The 22,853-nt window shown below is 42.5% G+C and overlaps 1 protein-coding gene across 11 annotated transcripts in view; it reads right to left on the reverse strand.

Annotated features, from left to right (window-relative positions):
- Positions 1-1,121: 1,121 nt before the first annotated feature.
- Positions 1,122-22,853, reverse strand: part of EMSY (EMSY transcriptional repressor, BRCA2 interacting) — a 37,614-nt gene continuing 15,882 nt past the window's right edge. For 3 of the 11 annotated variants that reach the window (XM_050332472.1, XM_050332465.1, XM_050332476.1), the window contains 14 exons: positions 21,873-22,146; positions 20,454-20,705; positions 18,230-18,379; positions 16,350-16,523; positions 14,989-15,125; positions 13,281-13,454; positions 12,192-12,390; positions 10,919-11,083; positions 10,486-10,644; positions 8,747-8,806; positions 7,575-7,726; positions 5,573-6,136; positions 4,224-4,592; positions 1,122-2,649 (listed from right to left, as the gene is read on the reverse strand). In XM_050332472.1, the coding sequence (XP_050188429.1) occupies positions 2,455-2,649; positions 4,224-4,592; positions 5,573-6,136; positions 7,575-7,726; positions 8,747-8,806; positions 10,486-10,644; positions 10,919-11,083; positions 12,192-12,390; positions 13,281-13,454; positions 14,989-15,125; positions 16,350-16,523; positions 18,230-18,379; positions 20,454-20,705; positions 21,873-22,146 (3,024 nt within the window). In that variant the 3' untranslated portion in view covers positions 1,122-2,454. The remainder of the gene's footprint in view (positions 2,650-4,223; positions 4,593-5,572; positions 6,137-7,574; positions 7,727-8,746; positions 8,807-10,485; positions 10,645-10,918; positions 11,084-12,191; positions 12,391-13,280; positions 13,455-14,988; positions 15,126-16,349; positions 16,524-18,229; positions 18,380-20,453; positions 20,706-21,872; positions 22,147-22,853) is intronic. The other 8 variants (XM_050332475.1, XM_050332469.1, XM_050332466.1 and 5 more) reach the window with 7 other exon arrangements.

A 22,853-nucleotide genomic window follows, 5' to 3' on the forward strand; every position in this document is an offset into this window, starting at 1 on the left:
TTCCTACTGTCATTATCAAAAATCAAGTAACTAGGGAAAGAAATTAAAATATTGGTCCTGAATATTAGCTCCTCTTGTATATTCCTTACTATTAAAGGTATCCATATGGTGAAGTGCCAAAACAGACAAATTCAGTAAAGAGAATGCCCAAAACACAGTTCCACTTCGGGAAGGCAGCAGGAGAGGAGTCTGAAGAATGAACACATTGATTACCAAAGTCCCTTCTTCTAAATTTCTGCCACCAGCCCAGACATTCCCACCATGTGCTCCAACCGCCAACCTTGAATCAGTCCCTTCTCACAGCAATGTGAGAAGCTTTTCATGTGTTTACCTGAGACTTGGTGCCTTCAAGGAACTGTCAAACAGTTGTTCATATCTTTGCTCCAGTCACTACTAAAGAGGCAAAAAAGGTCTGGCATAAAATACCAGAATAAACTGGAACTCAACACTACAGTGTTAGGCTACGTCTTAGCATCCGTTTTTGGCTGGGGAGAGCACACCCTTCACCAGAAACTGTAAGGTAAGGAACATTCTTGGGCATAAGCACTTCAGAAAAATCTTACTCTCTCTTATATTCTCATGGCCTTCCAGTCCTGGATTTGTCAGGGACACTCAAGCCCTGCAAGAGCCCAGGTGACACTGAAATCTGATACAGGCCAGAAGAACTGTGTGTGTCACCTGCTTTGGGCTTCTCACAGCTGGGGATGGACAACTACAGACCATTCCTGGACAGCAGAAACCAAACCAACACCTATTTCAACATAAAGGCAACACAGAAATCATTATTTTTGTAACCCATTATTCCAGTATTTGCATGGTGAATTTATCAGGACACTTCTCTACCATAATAAACTACATTATTTTGGAACTAATGCTGATGGAAGAAAGGAAAAAAAAAAGTATATGAAAGTCATAGTGACTTAATTTCTAAGATAACTGAGGTTAGATGAAAACCAAGAGCCCCACCTAGGGGTTACTGTGTGTTCTAACACAGGTGGATACTCAGGACAAGTAAGATAAGCCTGTTTTAGGGTTTGTATTTTTTTGAGTTACTCCACTTGGAATTTAACCTTTGCTACAATATCAACAGTAAAATCACAGCTTAAAAAAAAAAAAAAGACTGAGGCAAAGAGCTGTATTAGACTTTGGATGAGATCTACTTACAGTAGTACTTCAGCACCAAACTGTGGGCAGTTCGGCTTCCAGACGTACGTACAGTTAAATGATATGGCAAAGTCGTAAAATGCTTAGTTATTTATAATGAAATCTATACAAAACAGTTAAAAACATGGTTTTATACACATTTGGGAAAAAAAAAAAAAGAAGTCTTGATTACCAGAATGTATTAAAACTGGGTCTCTTGTCCCATCTGAACCCAGACCTCTCTCTGTGACCTGTAACTATCACAAACCCCCATGTATTGCTTCAACAAGCCAAGGTATAAGGCTAATTTTGGAAACCTACCCCTGTATGCCCATTTAAGCTTTTAAACTTCCCAAATGGTCAACTTTAAGAACAGCATGTAAGAGTAAAATACAGATTTTTAAAAGCCTTACATCACTTCTAAATTCCCAAGTTCAACTTGGAAAGATGTTGAACCACTTATCCCCAATTTTGAAAAACTGATTTATAGCAAAAGACACCCCCCCACTCAGTTTGTATCAGAATTAAGCAACTGCCTGTTTCACAGGAACTTTTTCAACAACTTGGCCTCACTTCAATAAATAATCAAAGATTAACTGGAGTAGATGAGCATTTTGTGCACTTATGGCACAAAGAAATGCCTCATATACCATCACCCTACTTCTTGTAAAGCATGAAAACAAAATCCACCAGCAAATCCACTTTGCTATCAGTTAGTGATTTTGCTTATTTCCAAACATTCACCAACAAGAATTTAAAAAAAATATATTTTTAGTCTTATGAAAAAAAAAAAAATCTTATCTCTAAGTGAGCAAGAAAGCTGACCAATTCCAAAATTCCAGCACTGTCAGAGACACTTTTTCTCTCACATGCTATTTGAAAATACAAGCATTTATTAAATGTTCTTTTTTTTTTTCTTTTCTTTGATGGTGTTTTTCTCCACAAAAGGACATAGCAAAGTGATGATCCCTTTTTACTGAGAGCTGTTTCAGTATATGGGCAAGGGCTTCCAGAGCACGAGCTGGAGAGTTTGCTGCGGATTGGTGTCTGAGCAGGAGTACATTCCACTGTCACAGGTTTACTAAATCTTGGGAACTACATCTTTTCTCCTCTCTTTTTTTTTTTTTTTTTTGGAAACACTTTTGAAGACGCAGCTTTTGCAACACTATCCTGTTAAAACACACTGATGCTTCAAGGGTCCGACGAACAACTCTAATAGGCAAAGTGCTCTAGGACATCACAAGACAAGGGCATCTTGGACACTCAGAATCCCAAGATATTCTAAAGTGCACTCCAGCGTGTCCCAGTTCCTTAGGATTGCTCAGCAGAACTCCGGGAGGGGCTGGGCTCGGTGCCATCCTCCGTGCCACTGTCCCCATCCTGCTCCATCGCCGTCTCCTCGTCATCCAGGCGCTGACTGGTGAAGTTGTTGAGCTCTAGGAGCCCGCTGGGTTCCACCACCACGTTGGAGCTGGAGTGACAAGGGATGGAATAGTGAGGGATAGTCTGAAAGAAAGGAAATGTCTAAGTTTAGCAAATAAGTTTGGACAGGTAAAGGTGTCTGTGTGAGCACAGGCACTCATGGGAAAAGGTATTTGGTTTCCAAGGGCAGTTTTCCCCAGCTCAGGCTTCAAAGCATCCTTTCACTGGATTGTGAAAGGTAAAATGTGAATGATCTTCCTCTTCAGGCACTGATCCTGGCCTTTGATCTTCCCTAAAGGTCTGTGACAGCATAACCAATGCCCATCATCCACCATTCCCCAAACCCAAAGCAGAGAGAATATTTTCTTCAGCCTTATCTTGTTCTTATCTTTTTCAGACAAGCCATTCTGATGTCCTGAGTTAGAAGAGACTCACAAGGATCACTGAGTCCAACTCCTGGCCCTGCACAGGACACCCCAAGATATGTGAGCACTGTCCAGGCACTCTGGGATGACTAACTGTTTTCTGTACTAAATTCAATACAAGCTCCAGCCCTGCTCAGAGCTGCAGCAGCACAGAGGCTGGGGAAACACGACAGCTGTTTATTTCTAAGCTACTATTATTATTTATATCTAAGCTATTTATTTCTGTTTATACTTTCCCAGGTTCTAGAAGCGAAATCTACAACTTTATACAACTGAAATTCCAGGCAGTATTTGACTTTTGAAAGGGCTCATAGCATGCCACAGGGATAAACAGGACAGGTTCTCAAAACATACAGGTTTGAAGTAAAACAGAAATCTACTTCTGCCTATTTAGGGAAAGGAGGACTATAAATGAGTACAAAAATGATGATTTCTACCACAGTGATGGTTTTACAAAGTAGCATGAAAAATGTGAGACCTCTGTACACAAATTGTTTCCAAGAACAGCAGCATTTTCACTGTAACACAAATGATGCATAATACAACCATTTCAATCCACGCTCTCATCTGTGTGAACACAGACTGTGTCAGCTATTATTTATATCCATATTATACCACTCAGAAGACTTCTATATTTTAGTTGACATTCTGACATTACAACATAAACCACCATATTTAAGACAGCAGAATCAATTAAAATATCAAGCATCAGTTAAGCAATAATTCAAGGCATTTAGGCTGAAGATCAATAATCATTTCATCTCAGAAGTGGTAAGTCTAGTCATAATTAAGTTAAAAAGCTTTTGTCTGAATTAGGACCTTATTTGCTAAACTTTCCCAGTAAGTACAACTCCACTATGCCATTTTTTGGTGATAATTTTATACTCAGAGGTAACATTAAAAGATATTACGAAGGATTCTAGAACACAGTTCCATACTAAGTGTTGAAGGTCATGTTTTTACCCATCTCAAATGAAAGTACTTTGTAAAATGAGATGAGCTTGGTTGTTTTAACAGAAAGAGGAAGACACTGAGGATGCCGTGGATGATGCAGTGCTAGAGAAACTCCAGCTCAATTTGAGAACAATGACACACTTTGAAGTAGCAATCCATTATAAGTAAGAGTAGAAAAAGAACCCAGAACACTCAAACATCATTCAGTGGCTGCCATCACATCAGACATGAGTTTGCTCTGCTCAACCTTTTCCCTCATTCGCTCTGCTCTCCTCTTACCTGGACAACAATTTCTGAGGAGCTCTCTTCAGCTTTCTTCTGTGAGAGGTTCTGAATGTGCACAAACTGGTTGGTTGGGGGCACTCCCTGTGCCTCGGGTTTCCTCTCTGTGCCAGCCGGAGCAGCAGCAGGAGGGGCTGGGCTGGGCTCTGTCCGTGGCTGTTGCTGGGGGGTGGAGGTTGCCGTCGTCCCTAGAGCAGCCACCCGAGGCACCTGGGGACAAGGTGACGACTCTGCTTCACTAGAGACTTTACTAGTGGACGTGGCCTTGTTTGGGGGATCCACTACTGTGTGCTCTATGTTTGCATCAATGTGAGCTTCCACCACAGACACTCTCAAAGTATCTGCTACTGCTGCCTCCGGGGGTGCCTGCATGGGAAATAGGCTGGTAACCAGCAGTGCCAGCTGGGGCACACCACTGCCACCTTCTACCTCTGAAACAAAAGGAGGCTGACACCCCCCAAAAGTTATCTCTGTAACAGTGGATCCTTGCATTAGAGTTGGATGTTGCACCTGAAAATCAAATTTTTGTTGCGCAAATTACAGTTAATTTTTTCTTATTGAAAACCTAATCAGTATTTCCAAGGACAGAATGGCACAAACAACATACTTGCTATTAGGAAGACAGTTGAAACTCAGTGTTTTAACAAAGGAACTAGCAATGATAGGGCGACAGTTAATTGAAGCCTGGGGAAAAGCAGCTTTTTAGGCTGCTAGTAGATAAGGATTGTAGCAGTATAATACCACAGCAGCCTCATTTTCCTTTGGGATTTACAGCCCCATGGGATGTCTGCTAAAGCCTCTAGTTTTCACATGTATTCCTGAAAGGGCCAAAAAAAAAAAATTAAAATGGTACCTTTCTGGAGTTAGTTAAAATACATTTTTTTTTCCATGTTCCTCAGTCTTTACATTTTTCCCTCCCAAGGAAAATCAAATTACTCCTGTACATGAAAGCCAGGAAGATGTAAACTACTAAGGAGGAGGAACAATGGAGAGCCTTAGGGGACTGCAGTCTATCCATCTTTATTTCCACAGAAACAAAAAGTGCTGTGGGAATGGAAATTAGTAACGTGTCATACCTACAAATTAAAAGACAATAACTAGGGGGACAAACTCCATGCACCAATGGTGGCTGAAATTAATAAGAACTGTCCAACAAAACACGTTTGTGAGCTCTGTGGATCTTTCCCCTGTAACATGTGCTTCTCCTCCCTAATGCCAACCTTCTGATAACGAACACCAGCAGGATGAGGAGTTCTTGTGCCAGGACAAAACACTGCTACAGCCCAGGGCTGGCTGGGTTGTTTTGCCTGAACAGCAGGACGTGCATGCTATCAATATTCCGTTACCTGGCTCGCTGGCTGCTTGTCTGAAGAGGCAGGGAGCTGCATTTGGCTCGGGGGGGGCTGGGGTTGCACGTAGATTTTTTGTGCCGTTGGTGCCTGTTGCAGTTTGGGCAGCTGCTGCGTGGTTTTTACTGCCAGCACCTGCACTACAGTTTGCTGTGGCTGTGCCACTAAGGTGGGGAGTTGCCTCTCTTTGGCCATCATGTGGTGGGGGGGGTGCTGTGCATCTGGTTTGCTCTGTGCTTGCTCTTGCTGCAGGGGGGTTAGCTTTTGATGCCTTATGGAAAGCTGGGGCATTTGTGGGAGTTTGTGCTGGATCTGGTCAGCCTGCAGGTGGATTGTCTGCTTCTGCTTAGTCTGGAAGCACTGCAAAGTTTTCACTTGCAGTTGAGTCTGTTCCAGCTGTGGCTGACTCAGTTTTTGCTGCTTTTGTGCCTGTGGCTGGGTCAAGGCAGATCTGTAAAACAGGCCAGTCTGAGGATCTAAGGTGTCCATCTCTTCCACTTCTCCTTCCTCAGTCCCAAGTTGTTCACTGTGTTTCGTAAATGCAGTGTGACTGCTTAAGGCCTTAAGAAGAAGAAGTTAGAGCAAGTTAGTGAAGAAAAAATGTACAAATACACAATCTAGAAATAGTTTTTAATGCTTCAAATGGACTGTAACTTATTTTGCCATTACAGGCTCCCAATTTGCATATACAAAGATACTATTACATGGAGATTCCACAATACATATGCAAGAAATAGCTATTTTTATCACGTTAAGCTGTGGTACATCTCTAGGTGAGAACATTAACTGCATCACTAATCCTCAGGGGATTTTGTACACCTCACTTGAGTCAGACTGAGGTTCAAAGTCCCCCAGGGTTGCCTGGCAGGTGGACATGAAGCAGCAGCGAGTAGTAGGTGGCTGAACCAGTAGCTCCAAGTTAAAGCCAGAGTCTCTCTGCACAATTTTTACTCTGCCCCTTGAAAGCCTGGTCATCATATCCATGATTTCCTCTGCAGGTCCCCATATGCCTGCAGTCTACCTTATTTCAGCAGAGATCCTCCCTTCTCCTTCCTTTCTCCAAACTGCACTGCAGTTTTTCTTGGGCGTCGCACAAACGTCTGATTTTCTGAGGGATCTGAGGGAGTGAGCAACCTACACTCTACACTTTGAACACCACAGGATAAAGGTACTAACAAATGGCCTCAGCAAGGAGGAAGCAGCCTCCTCCAACACCCATGGAAATCCACACCCTGACAGGGGTTTAGAACCCTAACACAGAACTGTTCTGGAGCACAGCTGAGGTGCCCAGAGCTTAAAGCACTGCAGAGCTGAGCGGGTCCTGACCAAAGGCAAAGGAGTGGCTTCAGTAAGATTTCACCACAAGCTGCAGTGTTTGCTTCAAGTGTTTGGGATCCTCATGGTACTGATCTAAATATGATCTGACTTCTGATTCAGAGAAGTTTGCCTTTTCACCAGCTGAAGCCCTCAAATGGCAGTGACTCTGTGTGCTCTGGGTACTCCCCACGTTCTGCTCAGCCTTCCTCCCCCTGCACTACCACCACCACCATCTGAAGAGTCCAGGCCCCTGCAAAACAACCACCACCCTCACCACCAAAACACAGTCACAGAATAGTTTGGGTTGGGAGGGACCTTAAAGCCCATCCAGTGCCACCCCCTGCCATGGGCAGGGACACCTTCCACTAGCCCAAGTTGCTCCAAGCCTCATCCAACCTGGCCTTGAACACTTCCAGGGATGGGGCAGCCACAGCTTCTCTGGGCAACCTGTGCCAGGGCCTCACCACCCTTATAGTAAGGAATTTCTTCCTAATATCTAATCTAAACCCGCCTTCCTTCAGCTTAAGGCCATTAAGGTAATTTTACAATTATTAATTTGCCTGTACACTGAGCATTTTCGGTGGCAGCAACATGACACACTCCCTCAGAACAAGCCCTGGCCCTATACAATTCAGAGAGCCTGCTGCTGTTTACAGTCTGCTGGGAAAAGAAAGGGTCCAACCTGCTGCATGATATGGGTAATGGCGCCTGTGGAGGACGCGGGGATAGATTTCACCACAACAGACGTCTGCGTTGCTGTCTGCGACTGTGCCACGTGCTGCAGCAGGGTCCGCTGGGGCTGGGCTGGCTGCTGGGGCTGGGACCGATGGCTCACTGCAAGTAAAGAGGTCAGTGCCACTTCTCCAGAACCACCTGCACGAGCTTCACCTGTGCAGTCAAGCCTCAGCTGACAGCACGCAGGAGTGAGAAAGGCCTTGCTATGAACAGCGTCTGCCGCTGCTGGCTCCGGCCTCGAGGGGCATGGCTACGCTGAGAAACCTCCTCGGGGAGCAGCACGGGGGGGGTTGCTTTGGTCTCTGAGTCACCACACTTGGTCCAAAGCTCCTCTGGCCTCCCTCTCCCAACACACCAACTCTGCAAGCAGAGCCTGTACTTGATTTTCAGCTGGGTTCTTTTGTACAGCACCAGTGTAACAGGTGGAGCACAAGTTATTCTGGTTTTACACTGGTAAAAGCACCGCCACAATTGACTGCAATTAAGAACAGCAAGCCTTGCTCACTGAATTTCTTCCACTGATAAACTGCCCCAAAGACCCTCCAGAGCACAGGCTAAATTTGGAAGATTAACACATAGAAAATGTTTGGGTGTTACGAAAATAAGTGAGGCTGATCAGAAATGACAGATCCAAAAATGGAGACCTAATCACAGGTCTGTGTCACTTCTGAGAACAGATTCAGCATGAGTTACAGAGCTGTGGTGATGGGTCTGTAATTAAATAGTGGATCAACAGAAAAACTATGTGCTGCTGAGGAAAAAACCCAAACAAACCATTCTATATTGCAGTCATTGATATGAATCTAAATTACTTTATACCTGTCCATATTAATATGCAAATATTTGCTTTATATCTTAGTTAGAAAATATTTCATAACTGAAGAAGTAGCAAAAAGTTCAAATTCAGTTGTAACATAAAGTTAAAAAGCTTCTAGTGACCTTACCGAACGTTAAAAGAAAGGTCATATTTTGAATTCATACGGTAATTTTACTTTGTCACTCCAAGAAAGGAGATGGATTATATCAATACCGGCCTGCATGCGGTACCAGATTCACCCTGGATACCTCCCAACAGTTCCTACACAATTGAAAACTTAATTTAAAAGTAAAGTTTCTAACCTATATGGTTGTGTAGATATTCTTCCGAATGTGAACCAATACAATGTTGTCTTCCTGAGTCTGCAGACAGACAAAAAATGGTGACACTGAGATGTGTTAACTGCTCCCTTCACCTCAGGAGGAAGCACATGCTGAATCCCAGCTCCCACAGGGATTCCAGTGTGCCTAATCCTTTGGTCTAGGTGCATGCAGGACATTTCACACCACACTACGGACTCTTTACTCTCTTACTACTGAATTTTAAGCAGAAAATACAGTTCTGTGGGTTACTGATAAATCCAGAGAAGCACAAATTAAAAAAACAGAAACACTCAATGACCTGCCTTCCTTGGCAGTGTTCACAGAAACTGGGGGAAGGGACAAAAATCCAAGAGCAAAATAAACACTTTTGTGCTGCAGCAGAACCTGCTGCTCCTCAGCCCACAGCAGCCTGCACTCCTCTGGGAGATTCCCAGATTTCAAATCAGTGTTTACAGAGCTCCCAGTGTTTCAAACAGTAACATCTCCAGGAAGTTTTCAGCTTTTGTACTTTGCATGGCTTCTAAGCTGCAGAAAAGGACAAAGACACTGACTGCAATTCCCCATCCTCCCTGCAAAAGGCCCTATTTTACATCAACTTCCACAGCAAGACCTGTCAAAAAACTGGAACCTTGACCAGAATATCTGTGTCAGTGAAGAAAAAGTGCTCTCCAATTAGCAAGCAGTTATTTGTTGTGCTTTGGAGTTTGTTTTCAAAGAGATCTGAGGGAGCGTGACTCAAACATTCAGAATTGTAGCAGATACAGCAAGTGTTATTTAACAGAATAACAATAACATCCTCCCCAGCTCCAGTTTCACACAAATTTAGGCAGTACAAGGGATGGAAGCGAGGGGAGGAAGTACAGAACAAAATATCAGATTAGACATTTAGCACTAAAACCACTGGAGTTACAGGTATGTACCTAAACAACTTAATAGTATTAAGTTTTATTTACTCCTCTATTCAATGTGGATTTTCAACACGCTTTTGTTTTCCTTTTCCAAAGTAACCAGGGAGGGAGACCAACAGTGTGGACTTAAGAAATTAAAATGGAAAACAGGTAATTTGATCCTCTCATGAAATGGCTCACACCTAATATTCTGTGAGTGGTGGGGAGCATCAGAGAGACAAGGACTTACACAAAATGGATGTCCAGATAGGAGGAGTCAGGAGTTTAAAAAGTTAAGCACTGAATTCCAACCAGAATTTGAATTATTAATTTAAAAGTGCAAATTCATCAGTTCAAAGCTTTCTAGCAAATGAAGAAACTGGGGACCACATTAGCATGCTAAATGCACACCTGGCTTTAACTCAGGACTAAATGTGTTTTAACTCAATGTCTGACTCCTCTCAACATGTACAAAAAATAGGATACAGTTCCTGTAACTTCACCTTCCACTTTGTCCTTACTGGACATTTTCCCTTAAGCAAGTGGGACAGTCTGTCTTCTTCATCCTGGGACCAGAAAATCTATTCAACTGGGATGTCTTAAAGCAACAACCCTTTGTATCAGTTAGAAACATGTTCCCTCATGCCCCAGCAAAGCAGATGCAATTTCTGTCCCCTCACAGGGTCTCAAGAATGGAAGAAAAGACTCAATTCCTCTACCAGAAATTACAGTGAAAACACGAAAATGAAACCTATTGTAAGAAAACTCCAAAATTAAGTCCCCAGACTTCAACTGCAAACCCACATCACACTGCCTTAGACACACACTTACCAGTTGTGATATATTCAGCCACTAATTCTGACTCTACAACAGCAATTGAAGGACTTTCTGGGGAATGCCTCTTTTCTTGAGTCATCTGGATTGGAACAGCCATCTGACTCAGGTCAATGGTGGGCTGCCTTGGCTTCGATTCCAGCTTCTCCTTCACTGCTTTAGGAGAAAAACATTAAGTCAACCTCTAACATATAAACCTCCATAATAAAACAAATCTCCAATATAAATGCACCAGTTTAATTAAACAGATCATGAACACTAGAGAACAGATGCAACAAATACATGCGAACAAAATGATACAGGATAAGAAGAGAGGAATCAAGCTGATTCAAGAGAGGTGCTTTTCAATTACAAAACTTATTACAAAGGGCTGCTTAAGCAAAAAAACAACCTTTAAAGTTATCCTAGACAGTCTCATGGGTTTTCAGACCTGTTGTCTGCTGAAGCTCCAGTAATGCTTTTATTGTGGAAGTAGCTGACTGAGATTCACTGGATACATCCTGGTAAATTATTGTAGGGCTTGTGTCCACAGCAATTTCATGTTCTGACCAATCTTGACTTCTTGAAGCAATCACATGGACCACAGGCTGAGAATCTGTTAAAGAACAAAAGCACATCACAGAGTCAAGGAATGGTTTGGGTTGTGAGGGAGCTTCAAGCTCATCCAGTCCCACCCCCTGCCATGGGCAGGGACACCTTCCACCTATCCCAGGTTGCTCCAAGCTCTGTCCAACCTGGCCTTGGACACTTCCAGGGATGGGGCAGCCACAGCTTCTCTGGGCAACCTGTGCCAGAACCATTTTGGGCTGGAGGTCTCTTGTCCAACTTCTTGCTTTAAAGCAAGGCTATAGTTCAAAGTTATTCATTATTCATTAGAGTTTTGACCACTACCAAGGATGCATACTCTGATTCTGCAACACTTGGTTTTATTACAACTGATTCTTGAAGTAAAAAACTGCTGATGTTATGAAAAATTTCCAGGAAAAAAAATCTTGTATCTTAGGTTTTTTTAAAAAGACATTTTTCCAAAAACCAAAGTTCGGAAGGTTTCTTTGTATGTTGAATTTGCCTTGGATTGAACTAGGTTTTTTCACAAGGTTTTAGCAGTTCAGGTGATCAACATGTATTCAGCGTTCTGAATTAACAGCTCCTCAATTTTGATAACTTGGTTGAATCTTCAAAACTTTTTAAAATTTACTTAAAATGGCAGTATGGACCAACAGTCACAGAATTATACAGAAGAGGTACAAAGCATTCACTGAGACATTTGCTTTTATTTGCTGCAGTGACAAATCAAATCCTCTGGTCACTCCCAACCAAAGGCTGGGCGCTGTTTATGCCCTATTATTTATGCTCCTCTTCCACACACAGGAAAACCATGAACTGCCAAAATAACCCCCCAAACCTGCTACACTGCCTGCCTCTGGTAGATTCCCAGACAGCGGGGACGGGGGGCCTCCTGACAAGTTGGAGCCCAGCAAGAAATCGCTGTCTCCACTTTTCAGGAGAAATGGAAGTGCACAGTAAGTAGCTCCAAAGAAAGATAAACAAAACAAAACAAAAAAACAAACAAACAAAAAAAAGAGAACAATGACACTGCTGTAACAGGTTGGGTGAAAACCTGTGCTGAAAGGAGACACAGAATTACGTGAAACCTGGAGCACCTGAGGACAGTCCCTTTGGGTTTTGTGACACCAACACACCTTGAGAGCTCTGGGAGGACTCTGTGGAAGAGGAGCTGCTGTCGGTGTAGGTCTGTGGTTCCTCCTTCACCTCTGGCAGAGCTGGGGTTCCTGTCTCTGCCACCCTGGATGCCTGCTGCAGCGTCTCAGTCACCAGCTGCCTGGTCTGCTCACTCACCACTGTCGCCTGGAATGTCACTGGCTTTGGTTTGATCAGGACCTGATCACATAGATACACTTGTGTATAGTAAAAGCACCCAAGAAAACTGTCTGAGCAATCAGAGCACACCAACAGACCTGTGTGCACCACCTACATAATATCCATATTTTAGTTACAAAGTCTACCTCTAAATTCAGCAACTGATTATTAAACCACAAAGCCCAAGTAAATGGCAATGCACAAGAATGCACTTCTCACTCCGTAATTTGAAGTCTTAACAAAATAAACCACTAAAGAGTCATTTTTCAGGACTAGATACAACTCTGGTGTGGTAAGAGAAAGCTATGCAAGTGAGCTGGGACATGCACTGCGCTGGTAAGGACAAGCACCTCCACAGGAAATCCAGTCCTGAACAATCAGACACACAACACATTACATCTGATAAAAGTTGAGTTCTTTTAAATACTAAGTGAAGCCAGAGAAAAAGCTGAAACTGAAAGCATCCAGAAATAAGGCTGATTCTGTGTATTGAGCCCCATCAACCACACATGGTTGTAGGGACAACCTGAACAGACATTGAGCAGAAAATAAACTTCAACAAAACCTCAGATTTGATGGATGACCTGTGTCCAGACTGTGCATCTTTATTTCCCAGGATCTAACCATTATCTGCAAGACTTAAACAGGCACCTAGAGCCATGACCAGACAGTTTCAGCTCTGAAAGAGGCTTAATAAATCCTTTTGGCTTGCTCAGGCCTCCAGAAAGAGCCAAAAAATGCAAATACTGCTTGAGAAATCAGAATCGAGGCCACCTCGTTCCACCACTGAGTCTCATTCCCCACAGACATATATTAATCCTGCAACAAATGAGGCAACACAGTGAAAAATGATTTACTTCCCATTACAATGGAGGGGTACATTTCAAGACAGAAATGGGTCCTCACTGTACCTGCGTTTTCCCTTGCTGCCCATAAACAATTTTAGTTGGGATGATTTTGGTGGCTGGCTGGACCGTGGACCCTATTCCTTTGGGCTGTGTAACAATCATTTTTGTGATGGGTCTTGTGGCAGTGATGATAGCAGGTTTTGCTCCTGCTGGCACTGCCTGAATAGTTTTCTCCCCCTGCAGAGAAGTCAAAGTTTACAGGTTAACTTTATGAAATTGTTCAGTGAGACCCACTTCTTTAAAAAAAAAAAAAAATACAGTTATAGATGAGTGTGTGTACCATTAAATAAACCTGCGGCTGCAACTAGACTTACTTGAGACAAAATACATTAGAAGACCAAGAACAAAAGAACCTACAGCTTTGAATGGAAAAAGCTACCAAAATCCCCTTTTCCGTTACTTTACCTTCTGAACAGTTCTCAAGGGGTGAATAAAAAGGAATAACTAAAAGACATTGAGAAGTTTTTTGAAGTTGCTTCAAGGACTTTACATAAGCTGGAACTTTCCTCAAATCCTTCACAAGTGTTTTTTAAAACCTCTAATTTCTATTAACACTGACTTTGGCAGGACACCTACAAAACTTGAACTGAGATTCTAAAAGGGAATTATTTAAATATAGATTTTTGTATTATCGTCAGGACCAAGACATTAATTACATATGGACTTCTTTTAAACAAAGTTCACTTCATCAACAAATGCAGATTCACAGTTGTGCCACAGGAATCATCTGACAATGGAATAGTGCTGACATATGAATAGACTCCTGATAGTTTAAGAGCAAACACATTGAACGGGCTTTTTTTAAGCTCTGCAGAGTAACAAACCAAATGAGTAACAACATTAGTTGCTAGTTCTCCCAATATTCCTACCAATATCCATCACATAGGAGGAAATCCCCACAAACATACTTGTTTCAGAAATATCCTCCCATTCTCGTAGCTCCTATTGTGTAACAAAATAAGATTTCCACTTGTCTGAAAATACACCTCGAATTCTGAAAATTAGAAAAGTTCAAAATCTAAAAGAAAAAGATTCCTAAAAGGTTTAGCAAAAACCACTCTGTAGTTCTGCTACTAAGCAGCCTTTAAAATGTTACATTATGCATATACAGTACATATACACAGTTCACTGTAGTAACATTCATAATTTTTATTTACTAGTACTTAGAGGTGAACTCAGTTGATGCTGGAAGTCGGCTTTTATTCTGAGTACACGTTAGGTTATCCAAAAATTAATTCAACACAGTACAATGCTCAGGTACAGGATGGTACAAGTGTTACAGAGCACATACACTGAAAGGGGGTTCCCCTGCTGGGAAGGCACAGTTTATTTCTGCCTGTTTAATATAAACAGTTGGGGATGCAAGTTTATAACCCAGGACCCTGGTTCTCACTAGAACACAAACAGGGTAAGATTCCACTCATTTTCATCTGCTTCGTCACTTCAGCATTACAGAATCATTAACCATGGAAAAAGGCAAGTTCAAAAGTTTCTATTTTCCTTTAACTCTGAAAACATTCCCAGTTGGCTTTAAGCACAGAGCCACATCCTGTGACCCACAGTCGCTTTCCAAACACCCCTGACACCAAGGCATGCTGGGGCTGTTAAGGAGCTCATGCAGTTGGCTTTCCAGAGAGCCTTGAGCAGAATGAATGCAGCAGCACACACAGCTCACCTGGCTCACACTGTGACACCTCAGACCCTCACTTACCCCAGCATTCAGCAGCGTCGTGACAACATTCTTGCCTGGAAGCCCTTGAATTGTAGTTCCTTTTCCAGTAGTCTTTTGCACAACAATCACGTTGGGTTTGGATGTCATTGGAATGGTAGTGATTTTGGTTGTAGTTCCTAATTTTTTTGCGGGAAAAGAGACAATGTGCAGTTTATGCCATTTTGTGTATTTTCACCATGGAAGTCAGGGAACTATAAAGGAATCATTGTATTTAAATCTGACAAGCATAACAAGAAGTCAGCATTATCTGGAATGGGAATCATTATTATCCTCATCAGGATCAGTCACAGCTTGCCCCACGTTAGCTGGTGCCCAGGAGAATTATACTTGCACTTGTGTATAAATTCACTAGTAGACCTAGAAATCATCTTAACAACTCATCATACCCACAACAGGCTAAAAAAAAAGTTACTTGTTCCCAAAAAACTGCTGTATCATCCCTATATATGATTTTGTAGAAATCAAGACCTGAAAAAATGAGGTACCTCTACCAGATTCCAGCCCAGAGTGGGTTTCCTGGATAGCCTGTGCAGCACTTTCCAGGGACTGGCGCTGGCAGGTGCCATGTCAGGTCTTTGCTTAGCAAAGTTAAAGTCCAAAACGTATGCTAAGAAATTGTTACTGGTATAAGTGTGCTTGGACCTGATCCTAAAGAAACCCAATCTTTAGAGGCTGTAGAATCCCAGAACGGTCTGGGTTGGAAGGGAGCCTTTCAGATCATCCAGTGCCACCCCCTGCCATGGGCAGGGACACCTTCCACTAGTCCAGGTTGCTCCAAGCCCCGTCCAACCTGGCCTTGGACACTTCCAGGGATGGGGCAGCCACAGCTTCTCTGGGCAGCCTGTGCCAGTCTGTAACTGGCAGAGAACCCAGGCTGGTCAGTAAACTAACAAAAATAAGCAGCAGGGTCTGCACGAAGCTGGGAGGGAAAGTTTAAGTTAGAACGTGGGCTAAAGGAAAGACAGGCTGACACCGATAAAAAACCAAATAAGGTAGAGACTGCACAGCTGAATTGAACATATACAGTTCGGTTTTATTCTGGTTCTTTGGACATGCAGTGGAACAGAGAAGGGCAGCATCAAGATTATAAAGTGTTTTAAACTGGAGCCAATGGTGCTTTCTGACCTTTCTGCCCACAAGAAATGCTGCCATATCCTTGAAAACACTTCACCTTCACAACTTCTACCTATTACCTTCTTCTTCCTGTTCAGCTATTTTTCTTCTGAGTTCCCCAGCAAAGTTCCTAATAATGATTTGAGCATGGAACCCACTGAACAATTAGAGCAGGCCTGAAGTTATTTTTGCAGTAAGTCTTAATATCAAAGTACTCATATGCCTACCAGAAACGATATTACTGCTGATAATCTTCCCTCCCAGAGTGGCCAGGGATTTTGGGACCACGGTGATGATGCTGCCGCTGGTGGTTTTGACATAGGTGGTAGCCCCTGGAGTGCCAGCCATCCGAGCCCCCAGGGACGGGCTCACGGTGGGCCGGGTGTATGTCGCTTGAGTTCCTGTTTGAGGGAGAGAAAAAGAAAGGTCGCTGTCAGAACGTGACCCTCTGCTGGTATTTGTGGAAAAATAAGTTAGTTTAGGAAAAAAAGCATCAGATTTATTCAGAGATCCCACACTGCAGTCTGTTACCACCCTGCACAGTTCTTCAGTAAGTTTTTTATACCAACTTTAAATTAACGTCCCAGTCTTCTGAAGCATTTTAACAAATGTTTCACGACTGCCTCACTTCAATTCATGCCCTTGTGCCTAAGACTGTAATTCTCAATAAATGTTTGGGTTTTGCCTGTGTTTTTGCCTCGTGCTCCCTTAGAAGCCCAATAGTCAGGCACCTGATTGCACTTCTAAAACTTATCCCTCCCTCTCATGAAAGACACTTCTCTTACAGACAGACTGTTTGCAAAGAGCACCACCAATGACTGCTCTAAATAACACTCTTAGAGAAAAACAAAATGTACCACAATGATGCAATTTTATGGACTTAGCATACAGTAGCACAAAAGAAACCTAACATGCTATAAATGCTGTTTTTTCAGACACAGTGCATTTCTGGATGGAAACACAGAGTCCACAAAAGAAACTTGCTAAAAAAGAGTAAGTTAACAGCTACACAAGCACTGTAATTCCATTCTGCTTGTACTGCTGCAGATAAAGCACTTAACTGGTAAAGATCACAGAGCAAAACGGTTTGTTATAGCGAGAAAGAGGTGTGCACATCCAAGAGAGTACAATACATGCTTCCCCAACTAAATAAACTGCAAAATTGCTATTTTTTTTAAATGAATTCAAGAATGTATCTGTGAGGTACTTGAAAAGTCACAAAAAGAACATTAACCTCTAGTTTATGCTAAGGACAAGAGGAGATGGCCTCAAGTTGCACCAGGGGAGGTTCAGGTTGGATACTGTGAAAAAACTGCTCATGGAAAGGGTGGTCAGGCATTGGAACAGGCTGCCCAGGGACCTGGTGGAATCCCCTGGGAGTGCTCCAAAGTCACGTGGATGTGGCCTCTGGGTTTAATGTGAACATAGTGGTGTTGGGTCAATGGTTGGACTTGATAATCTCAGAGGGCTTTTCCAACCTTAACATTTCTATTACTTGAATATTCCCAAACCATGCTAAAAAAAAAATCAGGAAGTAAAGAGGTTTCTGCAGACCAGGATAAAGCTGCCTTTCAAGCTTTCCTCGTACCAGTTTACAGTCTGAATAGTCTGCATTATTTCTGATCTTTAATCAATTACAAACACAAATACAATTAGATGCCCAGAAAAACACCGGGAGTTAAAATGTCAGTTTACTGGCCTTTCTATAAATTCACTGCAGGACTATGAGCAAGTCATCTGTTTTTTAAAGCCCATATATGTAAAATAGGAATGATGTTGACCTGTCTGCTGGAGTTAAATCAATGCAAATATAACGTGCTACAGAAGTGCAAAGTATCTGCATAAGCTGAAAGAAAACGTCCTTTAAAATAAGCCAGTGGGGAAGGAACAATGATATTTTTGTGCAGCAATTCAAAGATTGTAAGGGGAATAGAAGAGCCCTCAGTGCGAAAACCCTGATGTAGAGTAAGTAACACCAGGACTGTGAATGTGCTGTTGTGCTCACTGCTCAGGAGAGAGAAGTGGGGTTTTTAACCCTCCTAAATCATGTTTGGTCACCTGGATGTCTGGGTTTACCCTCCCTTCCCTTCTCAGAGCCAGAACTTACCAGTGGGAGTAGTGCCCAGTTTAGTTGTCATGATAGTCCCATTACTGCTAACCACCATAATGGGTGAATTGCTACTGCTGGGCAAGGTCGCTGTAACTGGTTTGGGAAGGATTTTACTGGGCTGCACCTGTTGAGTGATTATTTTAACACCTAGGAAAGGAGAAAGTCACTGTTAAAATACAGGCACGATAAGTTACTTTCTGAAATGCTTTCTCAGACCAAGGCCTAGTAGGCAAGTAGCCCCACAAGGCTTCAATTCTGAGCCCATGTATTCTTGATCCTGAAAAAAATTATTTCAGTTTTTGGGGGTGGGTTTTTTTGTTTGTTTTGCAAATACCAAGACAGCCATCATCTTTGCCTTTCAAGTGCCTGTTTCAATTCCTAGTTATTCCCACTGAGGCATAGGATTCCATTCTATCATTGCTTTGTTTGATGTAATTTTTAATTTTTCCTGGTCCATGATTCAAAAAGAAGAATGTTTCCCAGGAGCCAACAGGTTACAGTCAAGACTGAATTGGTTCATATATAATGAACCATCCAAAAGTGAAGTAATTCTTCAACAATTTAGTCTGTAAATCCTAATGGGTCTTAATTAGTCTGGACAAAGTTCACCACCTTGAACAAATTAAAAAAAAAAAAAAAGCCTTTTCCACTAGGAGTATTAGTTACTGTAAGGAAGCAACTGTAGCACTGGCTAGGGAAAGTTATTTAAAATAAACTCTTCTCTTTCCTCTTGATTGATTGCTTACTTTGAAGACAAAAGGAACTGGGCTTAAACAAGCTCTGAGAATGAAGGATGAGGGCACTTGGTACTGCAAGGGTTCTGCTCCCTCCCTCTCCATCTTGTGCTGGGAAATGGGACCTCTGGGGGATTCACTGCTCAGCTGCAAACCAGCAGGTTCACATCATCTGCTCCAAAGGACATCCAGGAGATGTGCATCTCGTGTTCTGTTCCAGCGGGAGGCAAAGGTATTGCACTGTGGGGGTCACATGGCATGGAACACAGCCTGGCTGCATCCCATAGAGATGCAGGCACTCACATTTGTGCACAAGTATCTCTAGGTGAACAATTTTGCCCACTTGAGATGTGGAACATCCTCCAGAGAGGTTTTCTTCTGTCTACATTGACTATAAAAGCACTATAGAGCAAGTAAGCTCCAAACTGAAAGAAAAACTGAAGCCTTTGCATCATCCAGGCACAAAATTGGATAAAAAGTAAAATCTCCATGAAACCTGATTCACATCTTCCAGAAAAAATTGGTATTAAGTGGTATTTCTAAAGAAACTTTTAACTAAAACGTGCACTGAGCCTAAACCCATGGGAGAAGACAAGGAGGAAAGCTCTTATGGATCAAATATTGTTCAGTGACTGGAGGATGGAAGCCTTTTATCTGCCTTCATTAGTAGCTATTTTTTCCTCAAGTAATGGTCCTAGAATCCTTAAGCAAGTTTTATCAAAGGACAGAAGTAGGGCTGTTTATTTTTTCATTCTATGGTCTATTTTAATTCTTTGATCTAAACAGTATGACTATAAAATGGTAATTTTACTGACATGATTAATATAAAATACTAATTTTCTATTAATATATATGTAAAAATACTTTGCACTTATATAGCATTTCTTCCTTTAGAAGTGAGTACCTTTGCAAGGATTACTTCTTACTGAGATAAGAACTGTATGCTACAGCAGAGAAAAGCCAAGGAAGAGAGATTACATGACTTGCCCAAAGTCAGCTGAATGAATCAGTGTTACAAAAAGGATCCAGTCCAACTTCCAGATCTAATTGTATTTGTTTTGACAAGTACCTCAAAAGTAGGTTATGATTTCTGGATCAAAGAAAAGAATTAAAACATGGAGTAACTTCTTTTTCCAGTTGATACAGTTGAACAGCTCTTGGATCTTCAGAGAACTGGTCTCTTCCAGGCTGCCAATCACATTACTTTTGAAGTTATTTACATACCTCTCAACCTCTAAAGATAAAACATATATTCCTAAAGCATGGTCTGTAACACCTGAACCAAACAAGAAGAACGAAAGAACCAAATTCTTCAATTAATGTTTGCTGAGAACATGCAGACATCTACTTAAGCTCAGGTTCCAAGGCAAATGCTGCACTCAGGAGATGATGCCAGCTCCCCATGCACGGTTTGGGCACAATCCTGCCCTGGCGTGCTGAGCCATGGCCAGAGCTCACCAATACCCCCCAAGATCAGCTCCCACTACCTGATTCCTGCTTGATCTGAATGGTGGGCTTGATGCCAGGAGGCAACTGGGCCTGCTGGGGCTGCTGCTGGGCCCCCGAGGACGGCACCAGCTGCTGCTGCTGCTGGGCCTGCTGGACCTGGTGCAGCTGCTGCTTGGGAGACTGCTGGTGCTGCTTGGGGAACTGGGCCAGGAGCTGGCTGGGACTCCCAACCAGACCCTTCGGGGAGGGCAGCCGGGTAGAGGCAACTTTGATGGCCGATGTGGACACACCTGTGGAGGAGCAAATGGGTGGAGATTGAACGCGAAAGAAAAACACTGTAATTTCTAAAATTACTGCATTTCAGCTACTGAAAAACGCATGGGTATTTGTAAGGAAATAAAGCTCCCACGTAGTAGAAGTGCTCTGCTAGGAGGCAAAGGAGTTTAACTACCTTTACATTTGGAGGGATTATCAGTTTATGTCCCAAAATGTTTCACCAGCATCTTCTGCAGTGACACCGACAGTTGGAAAAAAACTGTTACAGAAGTGCTCCACCTACTGTATTTTAGAATTAAAGTCTCTTCCATGAGCAAACCCAACTAAAAATCAATGCTTTCAACAGTCTGCTGGAAGCCCTTCTGCTCTGTAGATTAGTATCTATTATATTAATAGAACCAGTATGGAAGGAAAATACCTCCTCAGCCTTGATATGGCTACCCAGTTTTGTAGTATGGAACAAGAACGGAAAATATGAGCCAGGAAAAACTGTGATGTGACACTTGTCACTGTCAGACAGGGGTTTTTCTAAGTGCTGCTCATTAAGACCCCTTCATTCATTCACAGCTTCCCTTTCAAATGTTAGTTGGTGGCTGTGAAGCTGAACAGTCCAGCTGGCATGCACAGCTGGAATTTGAAATCAGAAACCTGGAAATTTTAATCAGCCCCACTCAGGCCTTAATTATAAAGGACTTTAGAACTGACATGCTGATAAAATACACAGATAACAAGATGTAAATGCTTCTCTACCTTTCATAATTGTCATCTGGGCATGTTAAGTTGTATTTATTTGATGTTAACTCTGCATGTTTTTGTAAATCAGGCTTTTAAGAGAAGCAATCACCTTCAAATACTGGAAACATCCACTTCCATGCATCAGGTGGAGTTTCTCAAAGCCAGTCATTTGGGGGCTACAGCATTTTAATGATACATGCTACATTTTTAAAAACAAAAAAGCTATGTCACCCCACCCCACCACATTCTCTCTGAAAAGAGGATCTGCACATTAACCGTGGAAGTAAAGAGGAAAAGGGTTCAGCAAGAACTTTTGTGGAGTCTCTGGGCTTAGTTCCTTCCACACCTCCTGTGTCTTACTCATCACCCACCTCCCCGTGTCAGTCTCCAGTCGAAGTGCACTCCCCCAGATAGCAGCCTGTGGAAATGCAGAGTTCTGGCCATACCTTGTGCCACGGTGGACATGACCACGGAAGGCGTGGAGGACACGACAGCAGTCACAGCAATGGTGCTGGCAGTGCAGGAGGCGGCAGAGCAGCTGCTGCTGCTGCTGCTGCTGCCCACCGAGGGCTGGGCCGCAGTGATGACCACGGGCTGCTTCTGGGTCGTCGAGGCAATGACCGACGTGGGGACAAGTTTGGTAACTGCTGCATAGTTGTGGGACTTGGAGAGGATGTTGGGGACAAAAGTTGAGCTTGGAGAGGTGGTTACTATTATCACCTGAAAGAAGAAGAAGAAGGACAACAGGAAATTCATTTGTTCTTCACACGCATTTCGAAGCATAAAATTTCAGTAATGTGCCTGTCTGTGTATTTGGTTTTAGGGATACATGATGATTAAGAGCATTTAAGAGTGTCATAATCACATTTTCTGGCAACAGAAAGTTTCAATTATTTTAAAGAAGTGGTGGTAAACATTTCCTCAAAATTAAAAGGTTGGGTTTTGGGTTTTTTTGGGTTTTTAGGAAAAACATTACTACCCCATTAAAGTAGAATTATCTCATGTCTGAAGGCAAACAGACAGAAATGAACTGTTTGACTTTATTATACTGGGCCAGGAAGCCTGAAGCCCATTTTCAATGGAATTGAATGGAGGTCCAGCAAGATTTAAGCACCATTCTCCCAAACCTTGCCCAAATAGCAAGAAATGGCAATGAGAGAGAATAGATGATGGGCTTTTTCTCTTAATAACAATTGACAAGCACTTGCTGAGTCAGTAATGGGAAATATTTTTGACCCACAAGGCTGAAAACAATATTTCATCAGTGCAAGAAAAATGGCTGAGGTTTGAAACGTTTTCTGCTTTTATCAGTGCTCTCAGGAACTAGAAATTCTTATTTATATGTCTGAAACCATTTGTTTGAAGAGAATAAACATCACCCCAGTGCAAGCTACAATCATAACTCTATGAATCTGATCTAACATAGA

This window comes from Myiozetetes cayanensis, unplaced genomic scaffold, assembly GCF_022539395.1.
Source record: "Myiozetetes cayanensis isolate MyiCay16 unplaced genomic scaffold, myiCay2020 scf5-8, whole genome shotgun sequence".
Classification (NCBI taxonomy): domain Eukaryota; kingdom Metazoa; phylum Chordata; class Aves; order Passeriformes; family Tyrannidae; genus Myiozetetes; species Myiozetetes cayanensis.